Below are 25316 nucleotides of genomic sequence, written 5' to 3'. Positions count from 1 at the left end.
CGGCCAGGCGTGGTGCCTTCATTGGAACAAGGCATCCCCAAGTTGCTCCAAACCTCTTGTGATGGCTCACACCTCGGGTCCATCCCAACCAGCCTTGGGAGTTCAGGCCCTGGTTTATCCCCTCGTATCTGACACGCAGCTGGAGCTGTTATCTGTTGGCATCTCCTAGTCTTTCCAGGGAGACACACACAATACTGAAGGTGCAGCAGACATTTTTTAAGAAAAAATCAACACAAACCTGAGTGATGAAAAGTAATTTTACATAAATCCTAGCACAAATGAGGAGAGCCTTTTAGGAACAAGGGTTAAGCAGACTTCCCAGCTGCATTTGAGCATAGCAATGTGCTTATCTCCTAATAAGGCAGAACAAATACACTGAGATAAATGAGGGTTCTAAATGTTCCTCACTGCATTAATAATTTCAGGAATAAGCACATAGCAATTCCTGCATCATGTGTTGGCATAAACTAGAAACAGAGCATTAAAAAACCCAAACTTAATGAATTGCAACACATTTTCCTTTAACAGACCACTGTTTTTCCAAGCACTGTTGCTCTAAAATAACCAATATGGACAGGTAATGGTTTTAAAACCTGCTATTTGCCAGCTAACCTTCCCTAATAATTTTATAAACTCGGACATACATTGTAGTTTATGTTCTAAACTAGGAGAACAGTAATGGTAAAAGCAACCAACCAACCAGGAAAACAAAACAAAACTGCTTTCTGAACTTTTTTTTTAATTTGATTTGGAAAGTCCAGGTGTCATAATGTTCTTAAAAAAAAACCAAAAAACAAAAAAAAAAACCCAGGAAATAATCTGGTAAGCAGTTCAAATAACTTCAGCACTAGATAATTAAACTAGTTATAAGGGAAAATAGTTTAAATGTATTATATATCATCTTCTACAATACTGTTACAAAAACTCTAAACTGACAAACTTAAATCAGTTTAATACATCAGCATTATCCAACAGTTTGCTTCTAATAAAAATAGCACATGAAAAATGTTTGTGCTTTGAGTTTATTCTTCTTTATTCCTTCCTTTACATACCAAAAAATAAAATCAAGACGGAAGTACCCAAAACGCAACTTTTCTGACAATAGTGAATATTGACACCCAGGAGAGTTCCTTGACAGGACAGTTCCTAAAACAGGAGAGCTCCTGGAATGGAAGGCCCCAGCAGCAGCGCTCAGCGCTGTTGTTCCAGGTAGCGCTGCAGCAGGCCCTGCACGCGGGACAGGATGATCTCGTTGGTGCTGCTGCACTGCTCGGGGCCGTACGGGGGCTCGATGCTCAGCACCCCCGCCACGCTCAGCGTCCTGCCCTGCTCCCCCTGCTCGCCCACGGGGATGTGGTTTGTCTCCAGCCAGGTCTTCAAGGCGTTCTTCCTCTTCTCCAGCTCCTCCGGGCTGTAGGCTTGGCTTTCCTCGGGCGCAAGGATGCGAGCGAGGCGCTGCTTCATGTCACTGTCCCCTTCCTGCAGGATCTCCACCTCTTGGACAGCGTGGCCCATGACGAATGATATGGATCCTTTCTCGTTCTCTGGGAATATTGCGAGGACAATGCTGTCAAGGAAAGAAGATTGTGTAAGTTCCTGTTCTTAACTGAAGACTGAGAAGCAGCCTCCAAGGTTTTGGAGATAAGAGCTCATTAGCATCAGCCTAACCCAGGTATTTAGGCAATATCCAGCACCCAGCATTTTCCTATGAAAAGTATGCCACTATACCCTTGAAATACTAAAAATGTGGGGCTCTGCAGGGAATTGCTGGTCTTGAATTTGAAACTACTGTAGACACTATCAAGCAGAATATTAATGTACACTTGGCTTCAAAAAAATAAAGTCAAGTCTGGAAACCTAATTATTTCTGTTCATCTTTCCCAATACTGCTGAAAAACCTAAAACATTTCAGCATTCAGAAACAGTGGTACCTTCATACATACAGCACTTTGAGTGCTGAAGGCAGCTAACAACACCAGAACCTTTTAATGAAAACACAGTCATAGTTATTGATCATTGCCAAAAGAATGTATTTTTTTATGACTGTTGCCAGTTTATGAAATGAAAATACAACAGAACACACTACAGGAGGCTCAGGCTTACATTGTAAAAGCCTGGTGTTTTCCCAAGGGCACTTGCATCCCAGAAGTCCTAAAATGCAAGTAGGGCAGCAGCTGGTTATATTTTTAGGATCTCTCCTTCATATATCAACAAAGATCATCAGAAACCATTTTCTTCCTCTTGTGGGAAGCAAAATTCCAGAACTTGATACCAACACTACACTAGCTTATTACTGCCACCATTAGAGGAAGTGATGACTTTTTGGGGGGATGTTTCCAGTGAGATATGCCTTGATTTCAGCCTGGACCATCACCAGAACCACTCACAGCTGCATGCACCTTCCTTACCAAAATGATAGGAAACTTCAGGACATTATTGGAGCTACTTCAGAGCTGAAGCAACAACCAATTCTTCTGAAACATATCAGAAGCTGAATATTCTAGCTTTCAGCCTCCAGCCTGAAGGCTGTTCATATGGGACAAGCTCACATCCAGTAAGGTATGAAAGAGCTCTGGCAGCAAGGAGACAAATTTCTGCCCATTCCCTGGTGCCTTTTGACTTTCAAACCCTGTTTTCAAGTTACTCACTTGAGATATCAGAGATGTGTGGTACCACTTTCTGTCCAGTGCCCCTGATTTTTCCTGCTTGCTCTCCAAAGAAGCCTCGACACCTTCCTGGGTGTCTGGCTGGAGTGGAAAGCCAGGCATCAATGCAAGAACTCTGGACAAAGGTTAAGGATTTCAACACCTAAAGCACTGAAAACACTCCAGCACTCTACGTAAAGCAGGGTTTGGTATATTACCAAAAGCAATCTTTAACACATGGATTGTTGAGAGGTAATAGTATACCTTAATATGTAAGTTTTAAATTCGAGTAAATCACTTGGAATTATAATACTGTGAGGTTTAATATGCTGTTCACTTAGCTTTACTTGCTTAGCATGAGTAGCTGGGTTTCCTGAAGCCTTGGCTGCAACCTCTGAACTTTCACCTTGAACACATGCATTCAGCTGGTAGAGACCTGATTTTTTAGCAATTCTCCTAGAAACTGGCACAGTGCTGAGTTTTGAATTTAGAGTGTGAATAACATTCCTAGCACACTGATATTTTGGTTGTTGCTAAGCAGTGCTTATTCTAAATCAAGGACTTTTTAGTTTCCCATGCTCAGCCAGGGATGAGGTGCACAGGAAGTACAAACCAGAAGATAAGGAGGCTGCAGCCATCAGCAGAAGCTGCAACTTAACAAGATAACATGCCATTTTTGCTCCAAATAAGTTTGCTTCACCCTTGGAATCTTTTCTCCTCCTAAAAATCTTGCTTTGCATAAAAGTTTTGGTACTTACGTGGCAGAAACTGGGTCAACTGTTAAAACCCATCCTTCATATTCATGTTTCTCAACTGCAACAACTTTCACCAATTTGTTCACATACGTTTCCCATTCTAGGGGGCTTTTTCTCTGCCAGTCATTCATACTTCCTACATCCAGGACCTAGAAAACAACCAGATCAGTCAGCAGATGCAATCTTTTTGCTTTGCTCTTCACGTCAGGACTGGGTTTGCCTCCATGTAGATTTGTCTTTAGCAAAATTTACCTTTTTTCCTTTTTTTTTTTTTTTAAGCAGACATTCACACAAGTGGTTTGCATAAAGCTGCACTTCTGTAATTCCCCACGGAGTCCGCTTGTTTTTGAAGGCACACAGCAAAGCCTCAAACCCCACTGTTCTGGTAACCTTAAGCTTTCCCGTTGCATCCAACACTCCATCTATTGCTCTGCCTTCTTGCAAAACCGTGGAGGTAAAAGTTCAGCGCCTTTGTTTTGTGCACTGGCGCATCACTGTGCCCGAGCCCTTCCGCCGCTTTGGATAAGCGTTATCCACCCGGCTCTCTCCTCATCCCCTGCGCTGCAGCACCAGCAAGTGCTCCTCCACTCTTTTTCCCCCGTCCAGCATTCCCAGCCCAGCACTCCCCCCGAGCGGGCCCGCAGAGCGATGGGTGCAGCGCGGTTCGGGAAGCACAAGGGCTGGAGGGCGCTTTGTTCCCCGGGAATGCCTTCCCGGCAGGAAGAGCCTGCACAGCCCAGCTGAGCGGGGGCAGGAACCCCGGTCCCCATCCCGCTTTCCCGCTCACCGGCCCCAGTTCCCGTTCGCGTTCCCGCCGAGGCCCCCTGGGAGCTGCCCGGGGCGGCACCGCCGCTTCCTGGCGCCGCCGCCGTAGCCTTCCCCCGGCCCGGGGTAGGCAGCAAGTGCTGCCGTGCGGGGTTTTACAGCTGCGGGGGGACGCGGGAACGACACAGAGGTTTGCACGCATCAGGCCGGATCGCAAAAAAAGGAGTCAGGGGGCGTGTGGTACTTCAATGCCGCTTCCTTCTGCCCTTCTGGAGCTGGATTTGCTCCTGGGATGCTCCTGCTGGCACAGGGAGACTGCAGATTGCACATGCCAGGCCGTGCCTCATCCACGTGTGTTAATAGCGGTAGATGCACGCTCTAAGCATCTGCTACAAAAAAATAAGGTATTTTTGCTCCCTGGTTGTTGAGCTGCTTTTAGCAAGCTTTGCCGTGCCGCCGTGAAGGTGGGAAGCTTGATTCCAACACCCACCCCCACCCGACACCTGCTCTACTTCAGCAGCACTCATGCAGAGCTTCCTAGGGATGAACCAAACAAGCCATTGCTTCGGTGATTTGTTAGGAATTTGTGAACGCGAGCATGCAATGGTTTTGTGAGTGCTAACACAAAAAAATATAAAAGGTACAAAATGAGACAGTCATATTTTGCAGGCTTAAAGGAGCTATTTCCTTTTTTTTTTTTTTTCCTTTCTTTTTGGGAATCTCAATTCAGCCTCTCCAGTACTACAGAGATTGTGTATGAATGGCTTGTGCCACTGCATTTGGCTACTGCTTTCTCTCAGTCACAGCTCGTTTATTAGAAAGCAGGGAGAGCAAATCTAATTGTTTTCACTCTGAGAAGAAGCACTGGCCTGCACTCCAAAGGCGGCTACGCACCAGCTGATGGGGATATCACCTCCAATACTGGATGTGCCCAAGTTGCTCCCGTTTATGACATGCCACGACAGAAAGGCCCTGCTGACTTTACTTCCACCGGGCAGATGATCACCTGCAGCACAAGCAGCAGAAGGCGGAGTACACCTTCCGAGGAAAATGCTCTCCTGTTTCCACTCCTCCAATTCCCATTTCAGGCCCCAATTCCCATTCAGAAGCCCGTCCCCTACGCATGCGCGCCTCCGCGCGGCGCGGGGGAGGCGGGGGAGCAGGCCAGGGGGCAGGCGCGTGCGGCGGCGCGTGCGCGCGGGCGGCGGAGCCGTCGGGATGTCGCGTTACGGCCGCTATGGAGGCGGTGAGAGCTCCCGGGGGCCGCGGGCGGCGAGCGGCTGCGCGGGCGGGAAGGCGAGACGGGTCTGGGAGAGAGACGATTACGGCGGAGAGCTTAGCGACTGGCGGGCTCCGGTGGGGAGGGGAGGAAGGCGATGCGGCCGTTGCCGCCGTTGCCGCCGCCGCCATTTTGCGTCAGCGGCCGTGGGGGAGGGCGCGCGGCCGGGCGCGCGGCGCTCGCGGTGAAGGCGGGAAGGGGCCGCGCGGACAAGATGGCGGCGGCCGGGGGAGGGCGGGGCGATGGGTGAGCCCGAGCCCGCTCCCGGCGCCGCGCTGACCCCCGGCCCGCTCCCGCAGAGACCAAGGTGTACGTGGGCAACCTGGGCACGGGCGCCGGCAAAGGCGAGCTGGAGAGAGCCTTCAGCTATTACGGACCGCTGAGAACCGTGTGGATCGCCAGGAACCCGCCGGGGTTCGCCTTCGTGGAGTTCGAAGACCCGCGGGATGCTGAAGATGCTGTCCGTGGACTTGACGGGAAGTACGTGTCCGTTTCGCGTGTTTGCCGAGGCTACTGAGAGGGAATCGGGATTTATCTCGCTGGTCCCTGTGCTTTTGTAGTTCTGTCATGGACTGAGAGGTTTAACCCAGACCCTTCCTGGACTCGTTGCAGGGTGATCTGCGGCTCCAGGGTCAGAGTGGAAGTATCCACAGGGATGCCGCGTCGCTCCCGCTACGACCGGCCCCCTGCCCGTCGCCCCTTCGACCCCAACGACAGATGCTACGAGTGTGGTGAGAAAGGCCACTATGCCTATGACTGTCACCGCTATAGCCGGCGAAGGAGGAGCAGGTACGTGCGGGGCCGGGGCGGCCGCGTTGCTTCGCCAGCTCGCTTTCGTGTAGTTCTTGTTAGCAAAGAACACAATGTTACACCAGTTTTCTTTAAACTTTAACGCTAGAATAAATGTATAGGTGTATATTACAATTTGTTGCTATTTCTATCAAATGTTAATATTTTAATAATCAACCTGGTCAAAACCTTTCAGGTTTCTTCGTTTGAGTCAGTCGCCTTGATTCAGAATGTCACGAGCCTTAAGATTTCATGCTGAGGCGCCTTGCAAATCCGACACTTAAGATCCTCCTAGACCTTGAGGTGATCAGCATAAGAGGCCAGATCCCCTCGAGCCATCTACACGTAGCTTCACCTTATTCTTTAAGGGCAGAAAATTTGAGACGGTGACCGCCGTAACAGTAAATTTGGCTTTCAATTGGGGCCCCCCTCCGGTTTAGAAAGAGGAACACCAGATTGACCACATTCCCACCTAGAAAAATCTTCTTGCGTCAATCAAGCCTCACCCTGGCTCATTGGGCTGTCAGTTTGATCGTCGTTAGATTGAAGAGAACACCTACCTAGATGCAGCGCTCGCCTATAGATACTTCTAGATCGTCTAGATCTGCTAGACCTTGGGCCAAAGAGGGTCGACCTGCAAACTTGCAAGGTTTATTTTAAATACGCATTACAGTGTTTTCTATTCTAATGTAATTCTGCAATGTAATTCAGCTTTTAACATTTTTCTAGGTAGTAAAAATGCTCAAGACAAGTAGGCCCAGACATTTTTCCAACTGACAGATGCTAGTTCTTTAGTTGTCTGAAAAAAGTTTTGACTTCAGCAGGGCCTCACACGTGCTGGTTGCTGCAGCTGTCTGCTGATACCAGTTTTTTCTAACCTAAACCCAGGTCCCGGTCTAGGTCCCGCTCGAGGTCCCGAGGGAGACGGTATTCCCGGTCACGCAGCCGCAGCCGTGGTAGGAGGTGTGTTTGAGTTTGTCTTTTATTCCTGTTGGCTTCTTTTGCCTAGAAAAATCTACATTGACCAACTCTTGGAATTTGTTTCTTTGCAGGTCCAGGTCAGCTTCCTATCGTAGGTCCAGGTCCGTGTCTCCTCGTAGGTCTAGGTCCGTGTCTCCCCGCCGATCCCGGTCGGGTTCCTTGAAGAGATCAAGGTAATTAGTACTAATTTTTACTGTGTGGTATATTTGTTGGAGTTTTTTTGTTTTAATTAGAGTCCAAAAGGTATTGGATAGCAGGTTTCAAAAGATGCTGACCTCTAGAAGTCAGCATGCTTTTAAAAGTTTTTGATGATCCTAGTTAAATTCACAGGCGTGCTAATGAGTTTTGAGACCTTGCCTTGAGACAGTGTCATCTACCACCATTGAATTTCTTTGTCTAAAATGTCTAATGGTCATGTAGGTCTATGATCATGTAGGTCTTAAGTTCACATGTAGACATTAGTTTATATAGTGCTGTAATTGTCATCACTTCTTGAGTTTATTTCTTTTTAATTTGTCTCTATTTTTAATTTCAGGTCTAGATCAAGATCCAGATCTAGATCCAGATCTGTTACATGGCCCCGAAGCAGGTATGTGACTATAGGTAGTTGGTAAAAGTTGCTTAGAAATCTCATTGGGCTCTGTAACAACTGTTAAGGGTTTTTTTCCAAGAAAATATGTGTTTTCCCTCCACTAACCTAGGGGTCTGTAGTTTTAAAAAGCAGTGCAGAAGTTTGTTCTTCCTCTTTTTATTCTTTTGCACACCACTAGCATCTAGGTCACCATAGTCATCAGAAATACTTGTTTGATCAGTTTGAATTAACAGCTAACAAATGTAGAATCAATCTCAATAGTTACTGTGTGTAGCACACACAGGATTTGGATTCTTCCCATTATTTTTCTGAGAAAGCAGGGTGCCCTTCCGGTAGTGTGTTAATGTTTTATTGTCTGCAGCCAGGCAAATCTTGAAGGGCTTGCTGGTGTCCTAAGTGTTAGAGCTGCAACTCCAGTTCTGTTGAATATCAGTGTCAGTCTGCTGGAGCTGATTTTGATTTGAGATAAACACCTGTCAATTATTTTGTACCAATAAATGTGTCATAAGAGTAACAGATTCTAAAGGAACGCAGGATGCTATTTGTTTTCTTAAACTTTACTTGATAGTAAGTAAGTAAGTGTACCCTGTGCTTCATACAGCCTTGTCTTGGACACAGGGCTGACTGAGTGCCCTCAACAAGAACAAGAGTAAATGGAAATTTTGCTCTAGATATGGAATTGCTTATGGCCCAGCCTATCCCTGTGCTTGCTGTGCTGGTTTTAATGGCTGCTCTTTGAAACAAGGAACAGTCAACCATGAAGAAACACAGGAAAATGCAGGATAGCTTCAGCTAAAGGGGGGCAAGTGGAAAAGGCCACAGCTGAAGGCGGCATTTTCTGAGGATGGACAGCAAGCAATCATGGGAGTTCTATGAGCAGAAACTCATACAAATAGTCCAGAAGCTGGTAAAGAAAGAACATTGCCCAAGGCAGTAGAGCAGTGCCTTTCTCTGGCTGGGTACACCTGTGGCTAAACCATGTTGAATCTTAGTGCTGGTTGTTCCAACATGACTTAATCATGGCTTATCACTGTTTACTGGCAGTGATGAGCCAGAAACAGTCGGAGACTCTCAAAGAGGAAAACAACTTGATTTTATCACCATTGTTTTCTCTTTTTGGTACCATGCTGGTTTTCTGCAGGGTTAAGGATATTTGTAGTGACGTTTCTAGACTATAGTGTGACATTTCCCATTTTAAGTAGGGATTTAGTGACCGAGGCATAGGAAGTTACAGATGTGCGACTAGACAGAAGTCACAAAAGAATTGTGCTTATGTAATTGAAAGATTATTTCTTTACAGAAGAGTCCAAGGAATGCATTGCACCCAGAGACAGGCTCTGGGTTCATGAGGGAGACCAACTAAATGAGTACATGACATTTCTTGATTTGATAGTGTCACAACACACATCTGGAAATTGTTGTGGAAAGCCTTGGATGTGAAATGTAGAACATTTCCTTGTGGGAACCTCAAAATTTCAGTGAGGCTTTCAGGCAGTATTAGTGTTCCTGTGGTGCAGCAGCCTCAAAGGTGGACATATTCCACTTTTTTCATAAGGATTAAGTTCAAACATTTAAAAAAAATACTTGAAGTAAGTGGATATATAAGATGAACTTCACAGAGAAGATACTTCTAGGAATGAGCTGTCTGCAGCTGCAGTGGCAGATGTTGCTGAAGTCTAATGAAACCTGCAAGTTTAGAGCATGGCTTTTTATTAGCTCTCTGAAAATACTGGTCAGGATTTGGGTTGTTCCTGTGTTCCTGCCACCTGTATCAGCAAGCACTGATCATCAGCTAGGGACCAAAGTACAGAGCAACGTGTGCAGCATCCATGTAAAATGACTTCTTTGGAAACTTAGCAGGCAAAACCCTGGAAACTTGAAGGATTCTGTGTATTCAGCATGACAGTGCTCATCCACCTGAGTGTGAATCCTGCTGTCCCAAACATGGGAACCTGCATGTTCTGTTTCACCTGCTGAGCTGTGTTTTTTCTTGCAGGTCTAGGTCTCATGGCAGATCAAAGTCTGGCTCGCCAGCTAAGAGGTGAGCACACACACATAGAGCCTGCAGTAGCATCTCAAATTTAGGTTTGCATGATTAACAGAGCCTGGTCCTTTAGAAAAATATCCCTCTAACATGGGTCCCCAGCTAATCTCTTTGTGATATGACAGAAATGATAGCATTTCCTCTGCAGCTCTTTGGAATGTGTTCCTTACCTTTCTCTGGGTTTTCATTAACTCTTCGTAGTTTCCAACATAGTACTAATTTTTTGTGCTTTTGTGCTCAGTTCTGCTAAATTTTTCTCTCCATTGGATAAAGACCTTGAGCTCTGTTAATGCTTTTCATAAAACAGCAGTCTGGTGATATTGCTTTTCTCAAAGCCTCACCTTAGTACCACCTCTTGTTTTTCTGTTTGTCTGCTAAATAATTGGAGAATCCCTGTCAGAGTAAAAGTTGATCAAAAAACTACCATTGGAAAGACCTGGCTAGATTCCTGTAATTTACTTTCTGATAGGTTGGGGGTTTTTTAAACATAAAAGTTGCACTTGACATTTAAGCTGCATTGATGCTGTTCTGTTTTGGCAGCCGGTCAAAGTCCCGGTCACCATCTCCAAAGAGAAGGTACGTCGGTCTCCCTACTAATAGCATAGACTCCATAGAGCTGGCATTTTAGTGTCTGCACTGATCTCTGCTGAGGAGTTTGATTGTAGGAAAGTACTGGAAAGGTATTTTGCTGAGATCCCTTTCACAGCAATAATGTTGTTGTGGCTTTCTATATGGTAATATGTATATGTGGTGATAAATGCTCAGGGTTATGTAGCAGTGGCTTGTTGTCTGCTCCCCTGTTCCTTTTGGTTCACTGACACTTTTATTGCACAGAGACTGATGAGCTTAAAGCATAGAATAAATGTAGGAAATCAGCTTTCAGTCTCATTAAAAGCTACATTGACATTGGGGAAGGTAGAGTGGAGTACCTTGGCACAGCAGTCAGGAATGGAAGATCAGGCCTGTTACATTCACTGCTGTTAGATTATTTTTTTCTTTCATAGTAAATCAGTAAATAGGTTTCTCTCTCTGTGTATATGCACAAAGTAATGTGTAGAATATGTGGAGTGACAGAACCAGCAGCATTTTTTCCCCTAATTAGAATTCTTTAATTGTTCATTTTTACAACTTTAGTCCGAACAATCACAAGGGCATGAAAAAGTGCTCATAAATGCTGAGTGATCACTATGATAGGTTTTGACAAGCTGCTGTATCAGAACAGTGAAGAAGTATCTTGCCCCTTTGGAGGTCACTATACGTAGTACCCTTTGGATGGCCTTACAGTAATCTCATTTTAAAAATAACAGTAAAGAAGAAAAGTGTTATGTCCGGATCATCAGCCCGTTAACTTTTGTCTTAACTTAACAAAGTAGTGATTGGTTATTTTATTATAAAAGTGCTTTAAGGGAGCCGGAGTCTATAGATATACTCCTGTTGCTTTTTCCTGTATTTGTGATTCCCAAGCAACTACTGAAATGTTAATTGTGGACTGTTTTCCTTTCAGCCGTTCACCATCAGGAAGCCCTCAACGAAGTGCAAGTCCTGAAAGAATGGATTAAAGTTATGAAGTTAATCTTTTAGGAAGAAAGTTATTTTGCTTACATTATTATAAGGGATTTTGTGGTGTCTTTGTAAATGTAAGAATGTAGATAGAAGAGTATATCAACTAAAATTTGGCATGATCTGGGTCTTCTGAGTTAGTCACACCAATAGACTAGCACAGGTCTCTTTTTATTGTATGAATTAACTTCCTGTGATATGAAAATGTGGGACTTTTTTATTGGCACATTGAAATAAAATGTGTATTTTTAACTAAAACTTCTCTGTAGTAACCCTGCTGCTTCTGTTAACATTTGGGTAATTTTAGCTGTGTGCCATGTAACGTGGATGAAAAATGTCTACAATGGGAATCACTAATCCCAGCTGGTGTCTTCTCAAGGTAGTCACTTTTCACATCTACTGTGGAATGGTCTTCGGTGGAAGGATCAGTTCCTGTTCTCCTTGAAATGGAATTTAAAATCCATCTCTGTCTGCAGATGGATAAAAATTTGCATATGCCCTTTTCATTCCTTGATATTTAGTGGGCATTCATTATTCTGCCTGATCTGCTTATTCTGCAAAGCTCATTCTCTGGTGTTTGACTGTTGATACCAGATGCCTCAAAAATCTAAGGATAAACTTTCCTCCAAAACACATCTTTTAAGCAATTAACAGCTGCAGAAACCTTTAAAGATAATAGAAATCATTAATGACAATTACTACAATTACTACTTTCACTTGTTGCATTTTTTAGTTCCTTGGGCTATTGATGTAAAGAAAACTTTTTAAAATGCCTCAAGGTGTGTTTTCCTTTTTTGAGGGAAGATCCTTAAAATGAAAGAGTATCACCTGCCTTCAGGAGTTCTAACCTGCTTCACAGAAACTGGTATGGTTGTCAAGCAGCCCTTATCCTGGAGATGGCTTTGTTGAATGATCCCAATTTCTTAGAGCAAATACACAACCTGCAGGAGTCAGTATTTGTGTGTAGGTGTGTCAAATTGTCCTCATTCTGTATGAAGGAATTGCATGATAAAGCACTTCAACACAGATCACAGCAAGGGACTGGCAACAATGTTGGACTGTGAACAAAAAACTGGTAGGCAGAGGGGTGAAAAGCATCTTTTCTTTTTGCTGGGATTGGCTATCCGGCAGAAATAAAGGCCAGCTTCAGCAGCAAGTAAGCACTGAAATAGAAAGCCAGGCCTGTCTGGGCTTCTAATGAAATCTATCAGCAGTTTGCTTCCACTGTGTAAACCACAGCAGAACAATTTAAATAAAGTTACAAGATGATTTTGTTACACGTGGGGTAACACATGGTTTTCAAGAAACAGATTTCCTGTTAATGACTGCATGGAGCTTTTCCGGTGGATGAGTCAACAGTCCAGATCCTGCAGGTGCTGTTCTGCTGCAGCATCCTCTGGCCTTTATTCCTGGTCCTCACTGTGCCCGGATCCTCTCTGGGGCTCACCACGGCCATTGGTGTTCCAGGTGGATTCTGGCTATACTCACCAAATCCCATTGTGGCAGGGCTGACAAAAATGTTTCTCTGCAGTGATTTAGCCCAAATGCCTGAAGCCTGTGATACGTGTTTGGAATATTTTACTGTTGTGCATTGTGTACCTGGTGAGAGGCACACGTAAGCCACTGCTCTGGAATTTCATCACCTTTTCTTTTCTGTACTCTCAAGGCAAACCTGCTCCACAATAAACCTGCAGACTGACGCGACAGCTCTACTGGTACCTGTTTTTCAGTACCCAGAGACACGGGAAGACCAAGCAGAAGAGCCTGGGGTCTCTCTAGCGAGGCTGGGGTTCCTCTAAACCCAGACATGAGAACTTGAGCAAGGAGCAGGGCTGTGCTGGTGTGGATAGCCACTCTAAAGGACAGCCAGCACTTCGTAAGGTGCAGAGGGGGAGCAGTGGCAAAGATGGCATCTGTGCTTTTGTGCAGCTGTGCTGTCCAAAATTGAACTCTGGCCTGAGTTTGGTAGGATTTCACCACAAATTCCATACAGTGTTTGTGAGCAGTTGGAAAAGATGCCCTGACACAGGGCTGCATTGTGGGACTGGTGCTACTGTGACCCTGTGCCTCTGGGCAGGATGTGCACACCCCACACAGGCTGGCTGGGGGTGGGGGGCAAGGGAAGTATCTCTGAGGTCTCCAGTGTGATGGGCGAACACCACTCTCAGGGAAAATGGGGTTCTCCTGGTTTCCAACCTGGTGTTCCCTGTTGGTGGGCTTTGTTCTGCAAGGGACAGTGTGACCTGTGCATGGCAGGAGAGTAGCGGGGTCTTTTGATGTCAGGGTGGCAGAACTGACTGTGACAGGGCTGCCACATTTGCAAGCCCAATGGCCAGGCACTTCCCCTGGGGGCAAGGGCATTCCTGCATCTCTGCAGCTGAGGAAGCATGGTGAAGTGCTGCAGGCCCTGGGTGCAGCAGCATGGCAGGAGAAGGAGGGACACAGTGCCTAATGCAAGAACTGTCTGCCTGTTTCCCTGGGGAGTGGGCTATCACCTCCCTAATAAGACAGTCCTGTCATCCCCTGGCTTGTGCCAATTTTTCTGAACCCTCATAAGCATGGAGGTTTTCATCACACAGTTCCCTGATACAGGATTTTGGAGATTTCATGTGGAAACAGTGTTAGGATGAAGGGTTTTCTCCTGCAGTTGTATAATCAGGTCTGAATGGGTGTGCCCAGTTCACTTCAGCAACCAAAACAGAGCATAGAGTTTAACCAGAGCATCCAGGGCAGCCAGCTGGGATAAATCCCAGCACACTGTCCTCCTCAAAGCTATCCTGCATAAGCACTGCACACCACTTAAGAGAGAGCACTTTGATGGATGGAGCAGATGTTGTAAGAAACGACCACAACCGCATCAGCCTTCCCACATGCTCCATGTGAATATTACTAGATATTCCCCTGCTGTAGTTGAAGCTGTGATGTTGTGCCCCTAAACAAGATGTTTTCAGTGTATTTTTACTGCAAAACAAAACCCAATGCCGAGAGTGAGAGGCTGGACAGAGCGTGAGACTTTTGCACAGACCAGACTGCAGCAGAGGTGGTCACAGGAGCTAAAGCCAGCAGAAACCACGTGTGAAAACCACAGAGGAGGATAAAGGCTCCCAGATCAGATGCATCACCCAGGGTAGTTGGAAAGCTCTGTTTGGCACCTGGAAGGATTTCTGGCTCAGCTGCTGGAAGCACTTACCCCTCTCAGTGCTGGGAGTCAGCAGCCCTTTTCCTCAAGCAATATTGAACACGAGCCACGTGGTGTGGTTGTATTCCTCACCCGGATGGAGCAGGACATTGGGGAAGTGAGGCTGGGGAGAAGCAGCAGCATATCAGTGACTGTGAACACATTCCGTGGGACCAGAAAGCATGGCTGCATCCCTTTGTTCTCCCCAAGGCATATTCCCACAGCTCCCCCCAGCCATTTCAAGCTGCAGTGTGTAACTACCCACCACTTGCCAGCAGGCTCAGTGGGTGAGTCCCACCACTGGTTGAATCCAGGCCTTGAGGAATGATTCAGATTTGAGAGGATGTGGCAAGACCCCAGTGGGGCCATCTGCTCTAGACCCCAACCTCTGGGAAGCTGGGCTGCACAGGGCCTGTCCCTGCTGCGCTGACTGACCCCTGTCTAAAGCCACTGTGACCTGTGCCTGCCTCACTTCTGGTGTCTGCAGTGCTCCCTTGACAAGCACACTCTGTTCCTATATTTAGGGCCCCAGAGACATGGAGGGTGGTGGGGGTATGCCCCCTGCCACAGGACCCAAGTAATCTGTGGGAGGGGAATGGACAGCTCACCTTGTTAACGGCGTCGGGCCAGTTCTGGGTTTCCAGGCAGAAAGCTGAGTGTTTGGGGTACGTGGCAGAACCTTTGCCCTTCAGGGAGCCATCCAGGTTGTTCCCTGTGTAAAACTGGATGCCAGGCTGGGTGGTGTGAACCTCCATGGTCCTGCCAGTGGGTGGGTGGAAAACCCTGCAGAGATGCCAGTGGAGGATGACACAGGACGGGCTGAATGGGCACCCCCTGGCTCCAGGGGTGGGGACTCCTGCCTAGGTCCCAGCCTACCTGGCCACAAGGCGTCGATCCTGCCCCTGATGCAGGCAGAAGTTGTGGTCAAAGCCATCCAGGTGAAACTTCTGCAAGTGCTTGCCCAGCTCCACAGGCTGCCGGAGATCAAATCCAGTGCCCTGCACGGCGGCCACCTCCCCTAAGCAAGGGAAACAGCAGGCTGAGCCACTCAGCCACATGCCAGCAAACCCTACCTTGTCCCCCAGCATAGCTGGCAGCTCCTGGGGACACTGCTGTTGTTAGCAGGGACAAAGCACAGACAAGGAGCAAGAAAACATATGAAAATTTGTATATGTATTTTCTCCCTTGTCCTTGTTAAGACTGCTATGGGTATACAGTGTCCTGTGATAAAGCAGCACAAACAACCCCAGGACATACCAAGCACGGTGCAAAACAGTCAGCCCAACCCAAAGGTGAGTGGCCTTGAAAAAAAAATGAAACCATTCCAATTCAGGCATTTACATAAAATACAGCAGGTATTGCACACAAGGGGTCTGTCTTTAATAATTGCGCAAATCTTATTTTCACCCCAAGACTAAGACTACCCACACAAGAAGGAACGGCAAAAGGAAGGGGTAGCAAGCTGGCCATAACTAAGATGTGAAACAGCTCCATGGTGAAAGCAGCAGGGAGAAGTGGGGCACTGGATTGGGTATGGCCTTAAGCTCTTCCCCTCTTTGTCCACAAACATGGCACACTAAGCTGAACAGAAGCCACCTGGACCAAAGAATCCACTCCTCCAGATGCCACAGGGGGCTTGTCTCCTGGATGGACCCACAAAACAGCTTCACATCCCATGGGCCTCTGGCCCCATTTCCAGCTGCTCCTGCCTGCTCCCTGGGGCTGCTGATGGACCCGGTTACCAGCACCTGGCTCTGCCCACCCTGCTCATGTGAGGGCCCTGCTGTGCCTGGGGTCTCCTGGCTGCTGGTGTGTCCCCCTTGCTAGGCAGTGCTGCTGCCCACACCCACCAACATTGCTCAGAAAGATCACTTCCACCTGGTGCCACAAGTGCTGCACCACCTACCAGTAGGGATCTGGGTGCCATCCACAGGCAGGTAGGAATCTGCTTGAATGGAGATCTCGTGGTCATAGACATCCCGGGAGCCCTGCAGGAGGATGGGAAATGCTGGGATTCCTGTTGCAGCCTCTGTTCAAGCAGTCCTAAGCACAGTTATGAAGTGATAGTCCACAGTGGTGCCCCAGCTGATCTGGTAGTGCCTGGAGCACCTCCTGGCCCTCATTCCATCTTGATCTTGGGCACAGGACAAAGGTACTAGCCTGGGCAAAAACCTTCATGGGCCCTAGGAGCTGTAAATCCCACAAGGATGAGGCCATCAGTCTGTACTTGTACTTCACTGAGGGCTACCACACTGCAGACTGACTAGCCAAAACATGCTGGGTACTGAGCACACAACAGCAGGGAGAAGGGGAAGGAAGCAAGCAAGGGGAAATGCAACCCATCCTCCTGTCTCATCTGAATCGCTGTGGGGGTGTGCTCCTCCTCCTCTTCCACAGCCTCAGGAATGCTGGCAGAGAACCTGCTGGGCTGGAAGGGGAGCAGGCTCAAAGCTGAGCCTTCAGGTCATTGTCTAATCTGAACAGCAATTTCATGCCCAAAGGTCGCCTGTTCTTCTGGAATACGCCTGAGTTGCACACTGCAAGTGTTGGTATTACTGCACTGGGAGCACCAACAACTGCACAGCCATTCTCAGGGCAGCAGCCTGCGCACGGCTCCTGCTCAGAGGGGCTGAACTGTCTCTCACAAACACTTTTAAGGGCCTTTGTCTCACATCCAAGTGTGACTGCACTGTATTATCCTATGGCTCTGCCCAGCAACACTTTATTTCTCAGATCCTTTTCCTCCGAGACCAGTTATACACTGTGAGATTAAAACACAGCTGCAATTTACTGTGTGTCACTGTCCGTGTGGTTGGCATGACCCTGTACAGGTGTGTGGGAGCCCTCTGCATCCTGCTGCTGCAACCTTGCTAGTCTGCAATCCTGGCTATCTCACATCCCCTCTCTGTGATGTTTCTTCTGCCCATTTTGACCTGAGTATTTTGGTGCTGCTACTCCAGGCCCCGATTTCAACCTACATCACCCTCTCAGAAATGCCAACAGAATACAGCTAAGAAATGGCAGGCCACCACTAGAGCATGCCATCTCTGCACCTCCTCCTTAATCTTCCCAAGGGATGAGGAAAGAGCAAAACTCCCCAGTTACACACAAAAGGAGAACCAACATGCTCAGCTGGATGTCTCTGTTCAAGAAGCCCTGAGACAATGTATCCTCAGCTGAGATCCACCTGATTCGGTCCTGTTCCTGCATGCAGTCCATGATGCACAGGGATAACCTTCATTGTTGTGTCCCCAAAACCATGATGTGTCCCCAGACCAGCACGCTGGTGCCAATGACCATCCCATGGGTCCCCAGGCTTTCTTCCCGTGCACAGCGTGTCTCCACGGGGCTCATCTCCCCACACTTACCTGCCCTGCCAGGTTGAAGTACGCATGGTTTGTCAGGCTGATGGGGGTTGTCTTGCTGGTCTGGGCCTGGTAGTTGATGGCCAGCTCCCTGCCACTAAGGGTGTAGGTGACCCAGACTTTCAGGTCACCAGGGTAGCCTTCCTCGCCGTCGGGGCTGAGCCGGAAGAAGCGGACACCATTCGGGAGCAGCTGGGCACTCCAGAGAACCTGCATGGAGCATGGCCTTAGTGGGGCAGGAATGGGAACACAGTGCCCTTCCCTCCTGCCCCAGGCTGGGCTAAAAACAGGGACAAAAGGCACGCAAGGGATGCTGCACTGAAACAAAGGCTTTTTCAATCACCTTTCCAAAGAAAACACAAGCACCAGCCTGCTCTTGGTCAGCCAGGACCACCAGCAGGGAACAAGATTTCCACTGAGCAGCCAAACAAATGAGGCAGTTTGGCAATCTGGCAGGGGTCTGTTCCAGCCTGTGTTATGCCATGCCTGAGAGTCCACATGTTTGATTTTTGCCCTGCAGCTGGACTTATCCCCCTTTCCATGGATTTTCTCACATGCAACACCACTTCAACAAGCTGCCACCCAGGCACTGGCTTCTAGGACAGTGTAAGAACACACCGGGGGCTCCTGCCCAGAGGCTGGGGTTAGGTTAAACGGTACCAGATATGCTGTCAGACACATCCAGAGAGCTGGGACCTCTCCAGTTCTTGTCCCTGCTAGCGGCCAGCACCAGTGCTCGGCCTGGAGCCAAACATGCTGGCAAGGGAAGCAACCCAGCACACTGTACACAGCTGCCCAGACTGCCCTGGCCATGGGCCTCATGCTGGGAGGATGGATGTGCAACAAGAGGCTCTCTGAAGCTGCACATATCCTGAGGAATAGTTACTGTCTAATCAAAGTGGACAGATTTAGGAACAGGGGCCAGGTCAACGCTGTTGAGTTGATCCCTCTCGTGTCCTACACAGAGATCACCATCATGGGGCATGGTCAAAAGCCAGCATTTTCCCCAAACACAGAACCTGAGGGTGACAAATACACCTGGCTGCAGACAAGGTCCTCCTACACAGTGTGCAGTTTGACTGCAGCTCCCATGGCTACAGTAAGGATGCTGCGGGTTTTAAGCACGAGTTTCTATTTAAGTTCTTTGAAAAAAAGCTAATAAAGTCCAGGAAATGTACAGGTATCACTATTTTTTTTCTAAGATAAGAGAGTTATTTTCAAAACTACCCCAGCAGTGTGGTCACACACTGCAGCCCTGTAAGTGCAGCTGCAAGATGCTCTCATCAGACCACACGCTGACCGCAGCACTGATGTCTGCAAAATCAGGAAAAGCTCAGAAGATGACCAAGATAATCACAGCCAAATGCCAGTATGTGGCTTTTGTTAGGGTTGACCAGTCAGGGCTCAGTGTCTCTGAACAGTGACTGTTTCCCGGCTGGAAGGGGTCTTGGGCAGGTGTCCAAGTGTGCCCTGTGGGGCGGAGGACACAATGCTCTGGCTGGGAGATGTCACTACCTCGTCCCCAGCAAGCTGGTGATACTTCAGCAGGCAAGCAAGGTGAAGAAGCAGAAGAAGAGACCACATCCCCTGCCTGCAGAAGACACCCTGGAAGCCCTGGGTGTGAGGAAATGCATGTTTTCAGCTGCAGATCACAGGTGTCAGGGTGTATAAAGAAACTTTAAACCAACCAAACTGTTGTCTTTGGCGGTACAACAGCCAAGCTATCCCCAGTACTCTCTTTTTGCTAAGGCTGCTGAGGAGCATTTCATCCCAACCTGATGCCAGTTCACACTGTTATTTTTTTTTCAGGCACCCTGGCTTTTTTCCCATTGGCCTGGATTCTTTGCACAAAAAAAAATCCCATTGACCCCATGAAAGTAGTTGCACCAGCACGTTCATGTGCTCTTTGGAGGAAATGGTGGATCAGCTACTTGCTGGTTACAAATGCATTTGATCCAACAAAACCCAAGGTTTCAGGAAAGCAGAGACTTCTGAGCCTGCTCTGCAATGGAGCAGAGTTATCAGCCAGGTTTTCAAGAGAAGAGATCCTCCACTGCTCTTACCATCTGTACACAAATACCTGACTTGAGCAGCAGCTCTTGAGAGGACAGAGAAAAAGCTGAGTGCCCTGGGGCTAGGGAAAGGTTGTTTCATCTCAGGAGGTCATAGGGGAAGGCTGGGAATGAGAGACAGTGATCCTGGATCCTGGGGCATTTTGCAGGCCTGATCTAATCCCCCTCTGCTGTGAGTCAGAGTGAGAGCCTGGGGAATGTGTTGCAGGATGAAAGCGGCACCAAAAGGGGCAATGCAATGACTGAACTTGCAGCACCACCCTGCTCTCACCTTACTTGGGAGTGCTGTCACAGACAAGCAACAATGGTAAGTTTCTTCAAACTCACGTCCTTCTGACTCTGGGAGGAGCTATGGGCAGGTAACAGCCGTGAAACTGCAGGTGGAATTGAGTCTGCATGGACAGACCACTGTTCCCCAGGAAACTTTCTTTGGTCATTTGCACAACTCCATGATGCACACCAGGGTGGTGCAGCTGGTGCCTGGGGAGTCTCCATTGCTCCTGAGTGTAGGTCCTCACTGCCGTGTCCCAACCTAGGCTGTGCAGAAGCAGCACCTTGCCCAGAACAACCCTGTCAGAACTCAGGGGCTCATGAGGCTCAAGGCTGCAGTCACATAGAGGAAGCGCAGCAACCCTCTGCTTGGCATCCAAGGATGACATAAGTGAGCCCTGCAAACTCAGGCAAAGACAAGCCAACCCAGCAGCTTGCAGGATCTGTCTTACTTCCCCCTGTTTCTGCACTCACAGCATTTTCTGAGCTGATTCAACTCAGTAACCACCAGAAAATTCTACAGGCTTCAGGGGCGTAGACATCACACGCTCTCGCCACAACCCCACAGGTTGTATGCTAACAGGACATTGGGATTTTTTACCTTGTCAAATCCCTTGGCTCCTCCGTGCAGGCTATTGGGCCCATTGTTGAGGAATAGCTGATACTCCTTCCCATCCAGGCTGAACTTCCCGTTTGCAATTCTGTTGGCAACACGGCCCACAACAGCACCAAAGAACGGGTGCTTCCTCGTGTAACCTAGCCAGAGAAACAGCACACGGTTAAACAGAACCATTGGAACAGGATGGGCAGTCTCCAGGACCTGCCCATCCTGCTTATGGACTCAGAGGCATCTCTCTCTGCTTCCCTCCAGCGCTAAATAGGTGACTGCAGCCCCAGCGTTTCACAGGACACACAGCTCATTAGTCGTGTGCATCTTTGATTAACACAGCCTGATGGGATCTTGTATTCTTTGCAGATTTGAAGAAAAGGCCTCCGTCACTGCCAGTTAAGGAATGACTCAGAGCTGCCCCAACAGAATGGCACACTGCCACCACCGCTGTCCCTGGTCCACATCTACCACAGAGCCCAGGAGAGGCAGCAGGAACTGTATCTCTTCAGCCCATGACTGGGGGGGGAGGGGGGCGTCTTACAAGCAGGTCACGCAGTGTGGCAATAAACAAGTGCTGGTTAAACTGCCTGATTGTGGGGGTTTATTTTTTTTTTCTCAAAGAAACGTATCAAGACCCACCTTCTAAAGTGTCAAATCCTAGGACAACATCTGAAAACTGCCCATCCCTGTCCTTTGTCTCCAGAGTGGTGATGATGCACCCAAAAGAGAGGATCTCCACTCTCACGCTGTCCGACTGTAAGACGAACTTTTCCACCTCTCCGCCTCCCTCCTCCGGGGGCATCCGCCCGAACGCCTCTCTCCGCACCGTCGTCATCACTCCCTAAAAGCCGGCCACCGGCACCTCCGGCGGGAGCCGCAGCCCTGCCCGGGAAGGACGCTCAGGACGAAGAAGCAATGGCGGCGGGAGCGGAGCACTCCCAGCTCCAAAGGGCAGCCAGAACAACCCTCGCTCGCTTCCCGTGCGGGGCGGAGCCGCGCCGTGCCCGGCGGAGCGGAGCGGAGCGCTAGGCATCCCGAGGCTGTCGCCGCGGAGCAGCAGCCTCCGGGAGGGGGCCGGGGGCAGCGGGAAGGATGGCGGGGGCAGCGGGAAGGATGTCGAGGGGAGGGAGCGAGGCTGCGGGCGCTGCCGGGCCGGGCAGCCCAGCCGCCACCTCGCAAATTCGGGGGCCGAAGCATCTCCGCCAGCAGCTTCTCTCGCCCACTTGCATCGCACCGACACGACTTTCACGGCCTCCGCAAAGCGTGGCACTACAAAATGCTGTTTCCTCCCCTTGTGCCCTCCCTTAGCCCCCTCCACAAGAGGCACGAGGCAGCGCCTGCTGATGGTGCTATAAATCAGTCTCAGGGCATTTGCTGGCCGGGATGCTGTTATTATCAAAGGTGTGGCTCTGACCCAGACTCCATTAAAAATCATCATCTTCTGAAACACCGACTTCTGCCTGTCTTTGCAGGTATTTTCAGTCTGCGGGGAAAACCCCAGCAACATTTAAGTGATGTATGTGCACATCTCTGACCTCTCTAGTGCAAGGCACAAGAGCACCTCACTACAATCTGGTACGGCTGTATTTCTGTGAGGGCCCATTTTCAAAATTTGTTCAAAGAACCAATAACTCCCACCAAAAAAAACTCAATCAGTCAACCAGAGGTTGCTAAATATTAATTTCCAACGCAGCCATCACCTTTTGACAAGACCAACTACAAATTCCAAGCAAACACAGAAACCAAACCTTCCATCTGGGGCTGGGCAGAGATGGTTTGGAATCTGCATTTCTTTGTTAGCAAAGGCAGTTCCTGTATTTCCTTCTGCACCTTCACAACCCATGCTCTCTATCCACAAACAACATTTGAAGCAAACATACCTTTTTTCCGCTCATCATTTTCACCCCCCATATGAGACAGGATAGGGAACAGCCCAAATTTTGAAGCGAGGAATGCTCCGGATGGATGGATGGATGGATGGATGGATGGATGGATGGATGGATGGATGGATGGATAGATGAGCAGTCAGTCTCATTTATAACTGATTCGTGGAGTGTTTTCATGTGCAGAGCATTCCCAGAAGTTCACTCCTTAGCACTTCAGCTCCCTCAACACCTCTCTCTTAATGTACTTCTCGAGACACAGGAAGCATTTCTGCTCTGCAGAGACAAGATTTCATTAAGCTGTGGGGGTTTTAACACAAGAGGAGCTGCCATTTTGATTTACTTCTCTGATTCACACCAGAAAAGGTCCAGATCCACCTCTTTGTCTGATGTAACAGTCATGAACACTGATTTTCTCACCTCCCTTCACAGATGCAAGACCACTCAAGCCTCAGTGGCCATCTAAGGCTGTGTGCTTGCAAAAGAAATACCAGAGACCAACCTGTTCATGAACCAGCCACACGATTTTCAAGCTGGCAGATAAACTTGAAAAGAAACCAGCTTGCACAAGCCTGAATCCTGCAGGGAACAGTAAGGAGTAATGTCAGCTTCAGGATCTGAGCAAGGTATTCCAAGAATCCTGCTTCATGGCTTTGAGGATTTCTCATGGCTGACCTTCACATTCATCCTGCCCCTCTGCCACTGGTGAATGGGGGAGGTGAGCAAGAGAGAGGGCGGGATACAAGCAAGTCGTGTTCAACATCTCACCACACTGGATTTTCTATTTAGTCATTCCTGTTTTTAAGAAAGTGAGCTTTCGGGGCCTTGTTCACTGTGACACTGAGTTTTGCTTAGACTGATGGTCAAACGCAAGCTCTTTTCATTTTCTCCTCTTTCTTTCCAGAAGAAAACTGCAGTACTGGGCCTGAACACAACTGGCATTGGCAGCAGGGCACTTCCACAGCCAGGGAGTGCTCAGAAGAGCTCACTATTCATCTCTGAGACTTTGGTTTCACTTCTCTGCCTTGCAGCTCTGCACAAGCAGCTGGGTAGTGCATCAGCTCTCAAGTCCTTATCTGCTCTCTCTCACACTTGGAAAATGCAGCAGCCTTTCCCAAGCCAAAATGCAAAATGCTGGTGAGGAACAAGGATTTATCTGCTCTATCACAGCAGGTATAGAAAAAGTGTGACATGAAGGCAGGTTATGTGCCTGGTCCCACTGGTCCCAGCCTCTACAACAGGCAAGATATTTGTGTTTAGTACAAAAGGTAAGCTGGGAAGTTTGCCTGTGAGTGATCCTGTCTTTCCCCCACTACAAAGCTGGGAAAAAGGCACACTGTAAAAAAGAAATTAGTTATTGTTGCTGTTTGTTTTGGGGTTCTTTGTTTGGTGTTTTTTTGTTTTGTTTTGGGGTTTTTGGTTTTTTTCTGTTTGTTTGTTTTTAAGGAGTCATATAACATACAGTCAACTCCTATCACAAAATAAAGTTGTTATGAGAAAAATTACACAGGAGAATTTATTTACCTCGGATCAGAAGCTTCGAAATTCCAGGTGCATGCAGGGCAGCTACCATTTTGCACAACAGAAGTGAAGCATTGGATATTATACATGCTTATGCTATTTTTGTAGGATTACTTTATTTTTTCAATATATTTTTCAAAATACTTTGCTTTTTTCCCCATTATTTTCTTTAATCAAAAATAAAGTAACTTTGCTTAAAAGGCTACAGTCAACCAAAACTCTGTCTCTATGAGATCTCTTTTTATTTGTTCATCAGGCACTTCTGTAATAAATTACATCACTACATTTCCTTCCTTCATTTTGTCTTTATGTTAAATCCAGCTGTGATTTTCAGTTTATTCTGGACACAGAGCAAGACTTGAGGACTTAACTGGTTAAGAAAATAATTTTAAAGGGCAATTCAATTTCTGATGTGTTGTGCTCACTTAAAGGATCCAACTCTGTTCTGAGTTACCCAGATCCATAACCTCAATTTTCATCACAGCTGCCTTCTGCAATGGAACAGGAGAGGGATGTTAATGCCACTCACCATCCTTGACAATGTGTGTGTCCTGTGAGGAAACTTTGGACAATACTCCTGGACCAGGTTGCTCGGACCAGATCTCTTGTTTTGGGGAACCCAGGGTGTTTGTCTCGGCAGCTTTACAGGCAGAGGCCAGGAGCTCTTAAGCTGTTATCACACCAGTGGCATTTTGATTTGAATGTGACAGAGACACTTCAAACACTGTAATACTTAAGCAATGCCAATGGTTACAGCTTGCTGTTGCTCAAGAAACTTCCTTGTTCAGTAAGAGCAGCAGCAATGTGCCCAGCACTGCAGCTGGAGATGTGATCTGTGGGGGCTGGTTGCTGCACAGACACAGAAAGGAACACAGACATTGCTTCTTACACCCTCCAGCATTACAAGGCTGTAATTAAATCCCTTTTTCCAACACTCTCTGTATAAGCCCGAGGGGATGAGCCGGCACGTGAAGCCTGCAGTGCAGGGAATTGGAATCAGGGGCAGA

The 25316-nt window shown here is 47.9% G+C and overlaps 3 protein-coding genes across 9 annotated transcripts; 1 reads left to right on the top strand and 2 right to left on the bottom strand.

Moving 5' to 3' along the window:
• Positions 1–1015: 1015 nt before the first annotated feature.
• Positions 1016–5317, bottom strand: GEMIN6 (gem nuclear organelle associated protein 6). Of its 4 annotated transcripts, none has more exons than XM_038131125.1 (3): positions 5035–5317; positions 3404–3549; positions 1016–1567 (listed from the first exon to the last, which is right to left on the bottom strand). In XM_038131125.1, the coding sequence occupies exons 2-3, from the start codon at positions 3529–3531 to the stop codon at positions 1192–1194; spliced, it is 504 nt and encodes a 167-aa protein (XP_037987053.1). In that variant the 5' UTR covers positions 3532–3549; positions 5035–5317; the 3' UTR covers positions 1016–1191. The 4 variants fall into 4 exon arrangements, with proteins under 4 accessions (XP_037987053.1, XP_037987052.1, XP_037987051.1 ...); XM_038131124.1 differs by having other exon boundaries at positions 5172–5300; XM_038131123.1 differs by having other exon boundaries at positions 5060–5109.
• On the top strand, positions 5292–11668 carry LOC119698735 (serine/arginine-rich splicing factor 7). Of its 3 annotated transcripts, XR_005256216.1 has the most exons (10): positions 5305–5411; positions 5744–5924; positions 6057–6233; positions 6430–6882; positions 7122–7196; positions 7286–7387; positions 7750–7803; positions 9803–9847; positions 10391–10426; positions 11355–11668. XR_005256216.1 is itself a non-coding variant. In XM_038131121.1 (9 exons), the coding sequence occupies exons 1-9, from the start codon at positions 5384–5386 to the stop codon at positions 11407–11409; spliced, it is 753 nt and encodes a 250-aa protein (XP_037987049.1). In that variant the 5' UTR covers positions 5292–5383; the 3' UTR covers positions 11410–11668. The 3 variants fall into 3 exon arrangements, 1 of the variants encoding a protein (XP_037987049.1); XM_038131121.1 differs by lacking the exon at positions 6430–6882 and having other exon boundaries at positions 5292–5411; XR_005256215.1 differs by having other exon boundaries at positions 5304–5411; positions 6430–7196.
• GALM (galactose mutarotase) lies at positions 7198–21967 on the bottom strand. Of its 2 annotated transcripts, none has more exons than XM_038131120.1 (8): positions 21545–21967; positions 20897–21051; positions 17957–18163; positions 16495–16576; positions 15465–15606; positions 15197–15371; positions 14601–14712; positions 7198–7372 (listed from the first exon to the last, which is right to left on the bottom strand). In XM_038131120.1, exons 1-7 carry the CDS (start codon positions 21738–21740, stop codon positions 14635–14637), a joined length of 1035 nt encoding a protein of 344 aa, XP_037987048.1. In that variant the 5' UTR covers positions 21741–21967; the 3' UTR covers positions 7198–7372; positions 14601–14634. The 2 variants fall into 2 exon arrangements, with proteins under 2 accessions (XP_037987048.1, XP_037987047.1); XM_038131119.1 differs by lacking the exon at positions 7198–7372 and adding an exon at positions 10936–11392 and having other exon boundaries at positions 21545–21966.
• Positions 21968–25316: the final 3349 nt, after the last annotated feature.

Source organism: Motacilla alba, chromosome 3, assembly GCF_015832195.1.
Source record: "Motacilla alba alba isolate MOTALB_02 chromosome 3, Motacilla_alba_V1.0_pri, whole genome shotgun sequence".
Lineage (NCBI taxonomy): Eukaryota > Metazoa > Chordata > Aves > Passeriformes > Motacillidae > Motacilla > Motacilla alba.
Note: the sequence above shows the minus strand (reverse complement) of the source record. Positions and strands in the feature narration are given on the sequence as shown.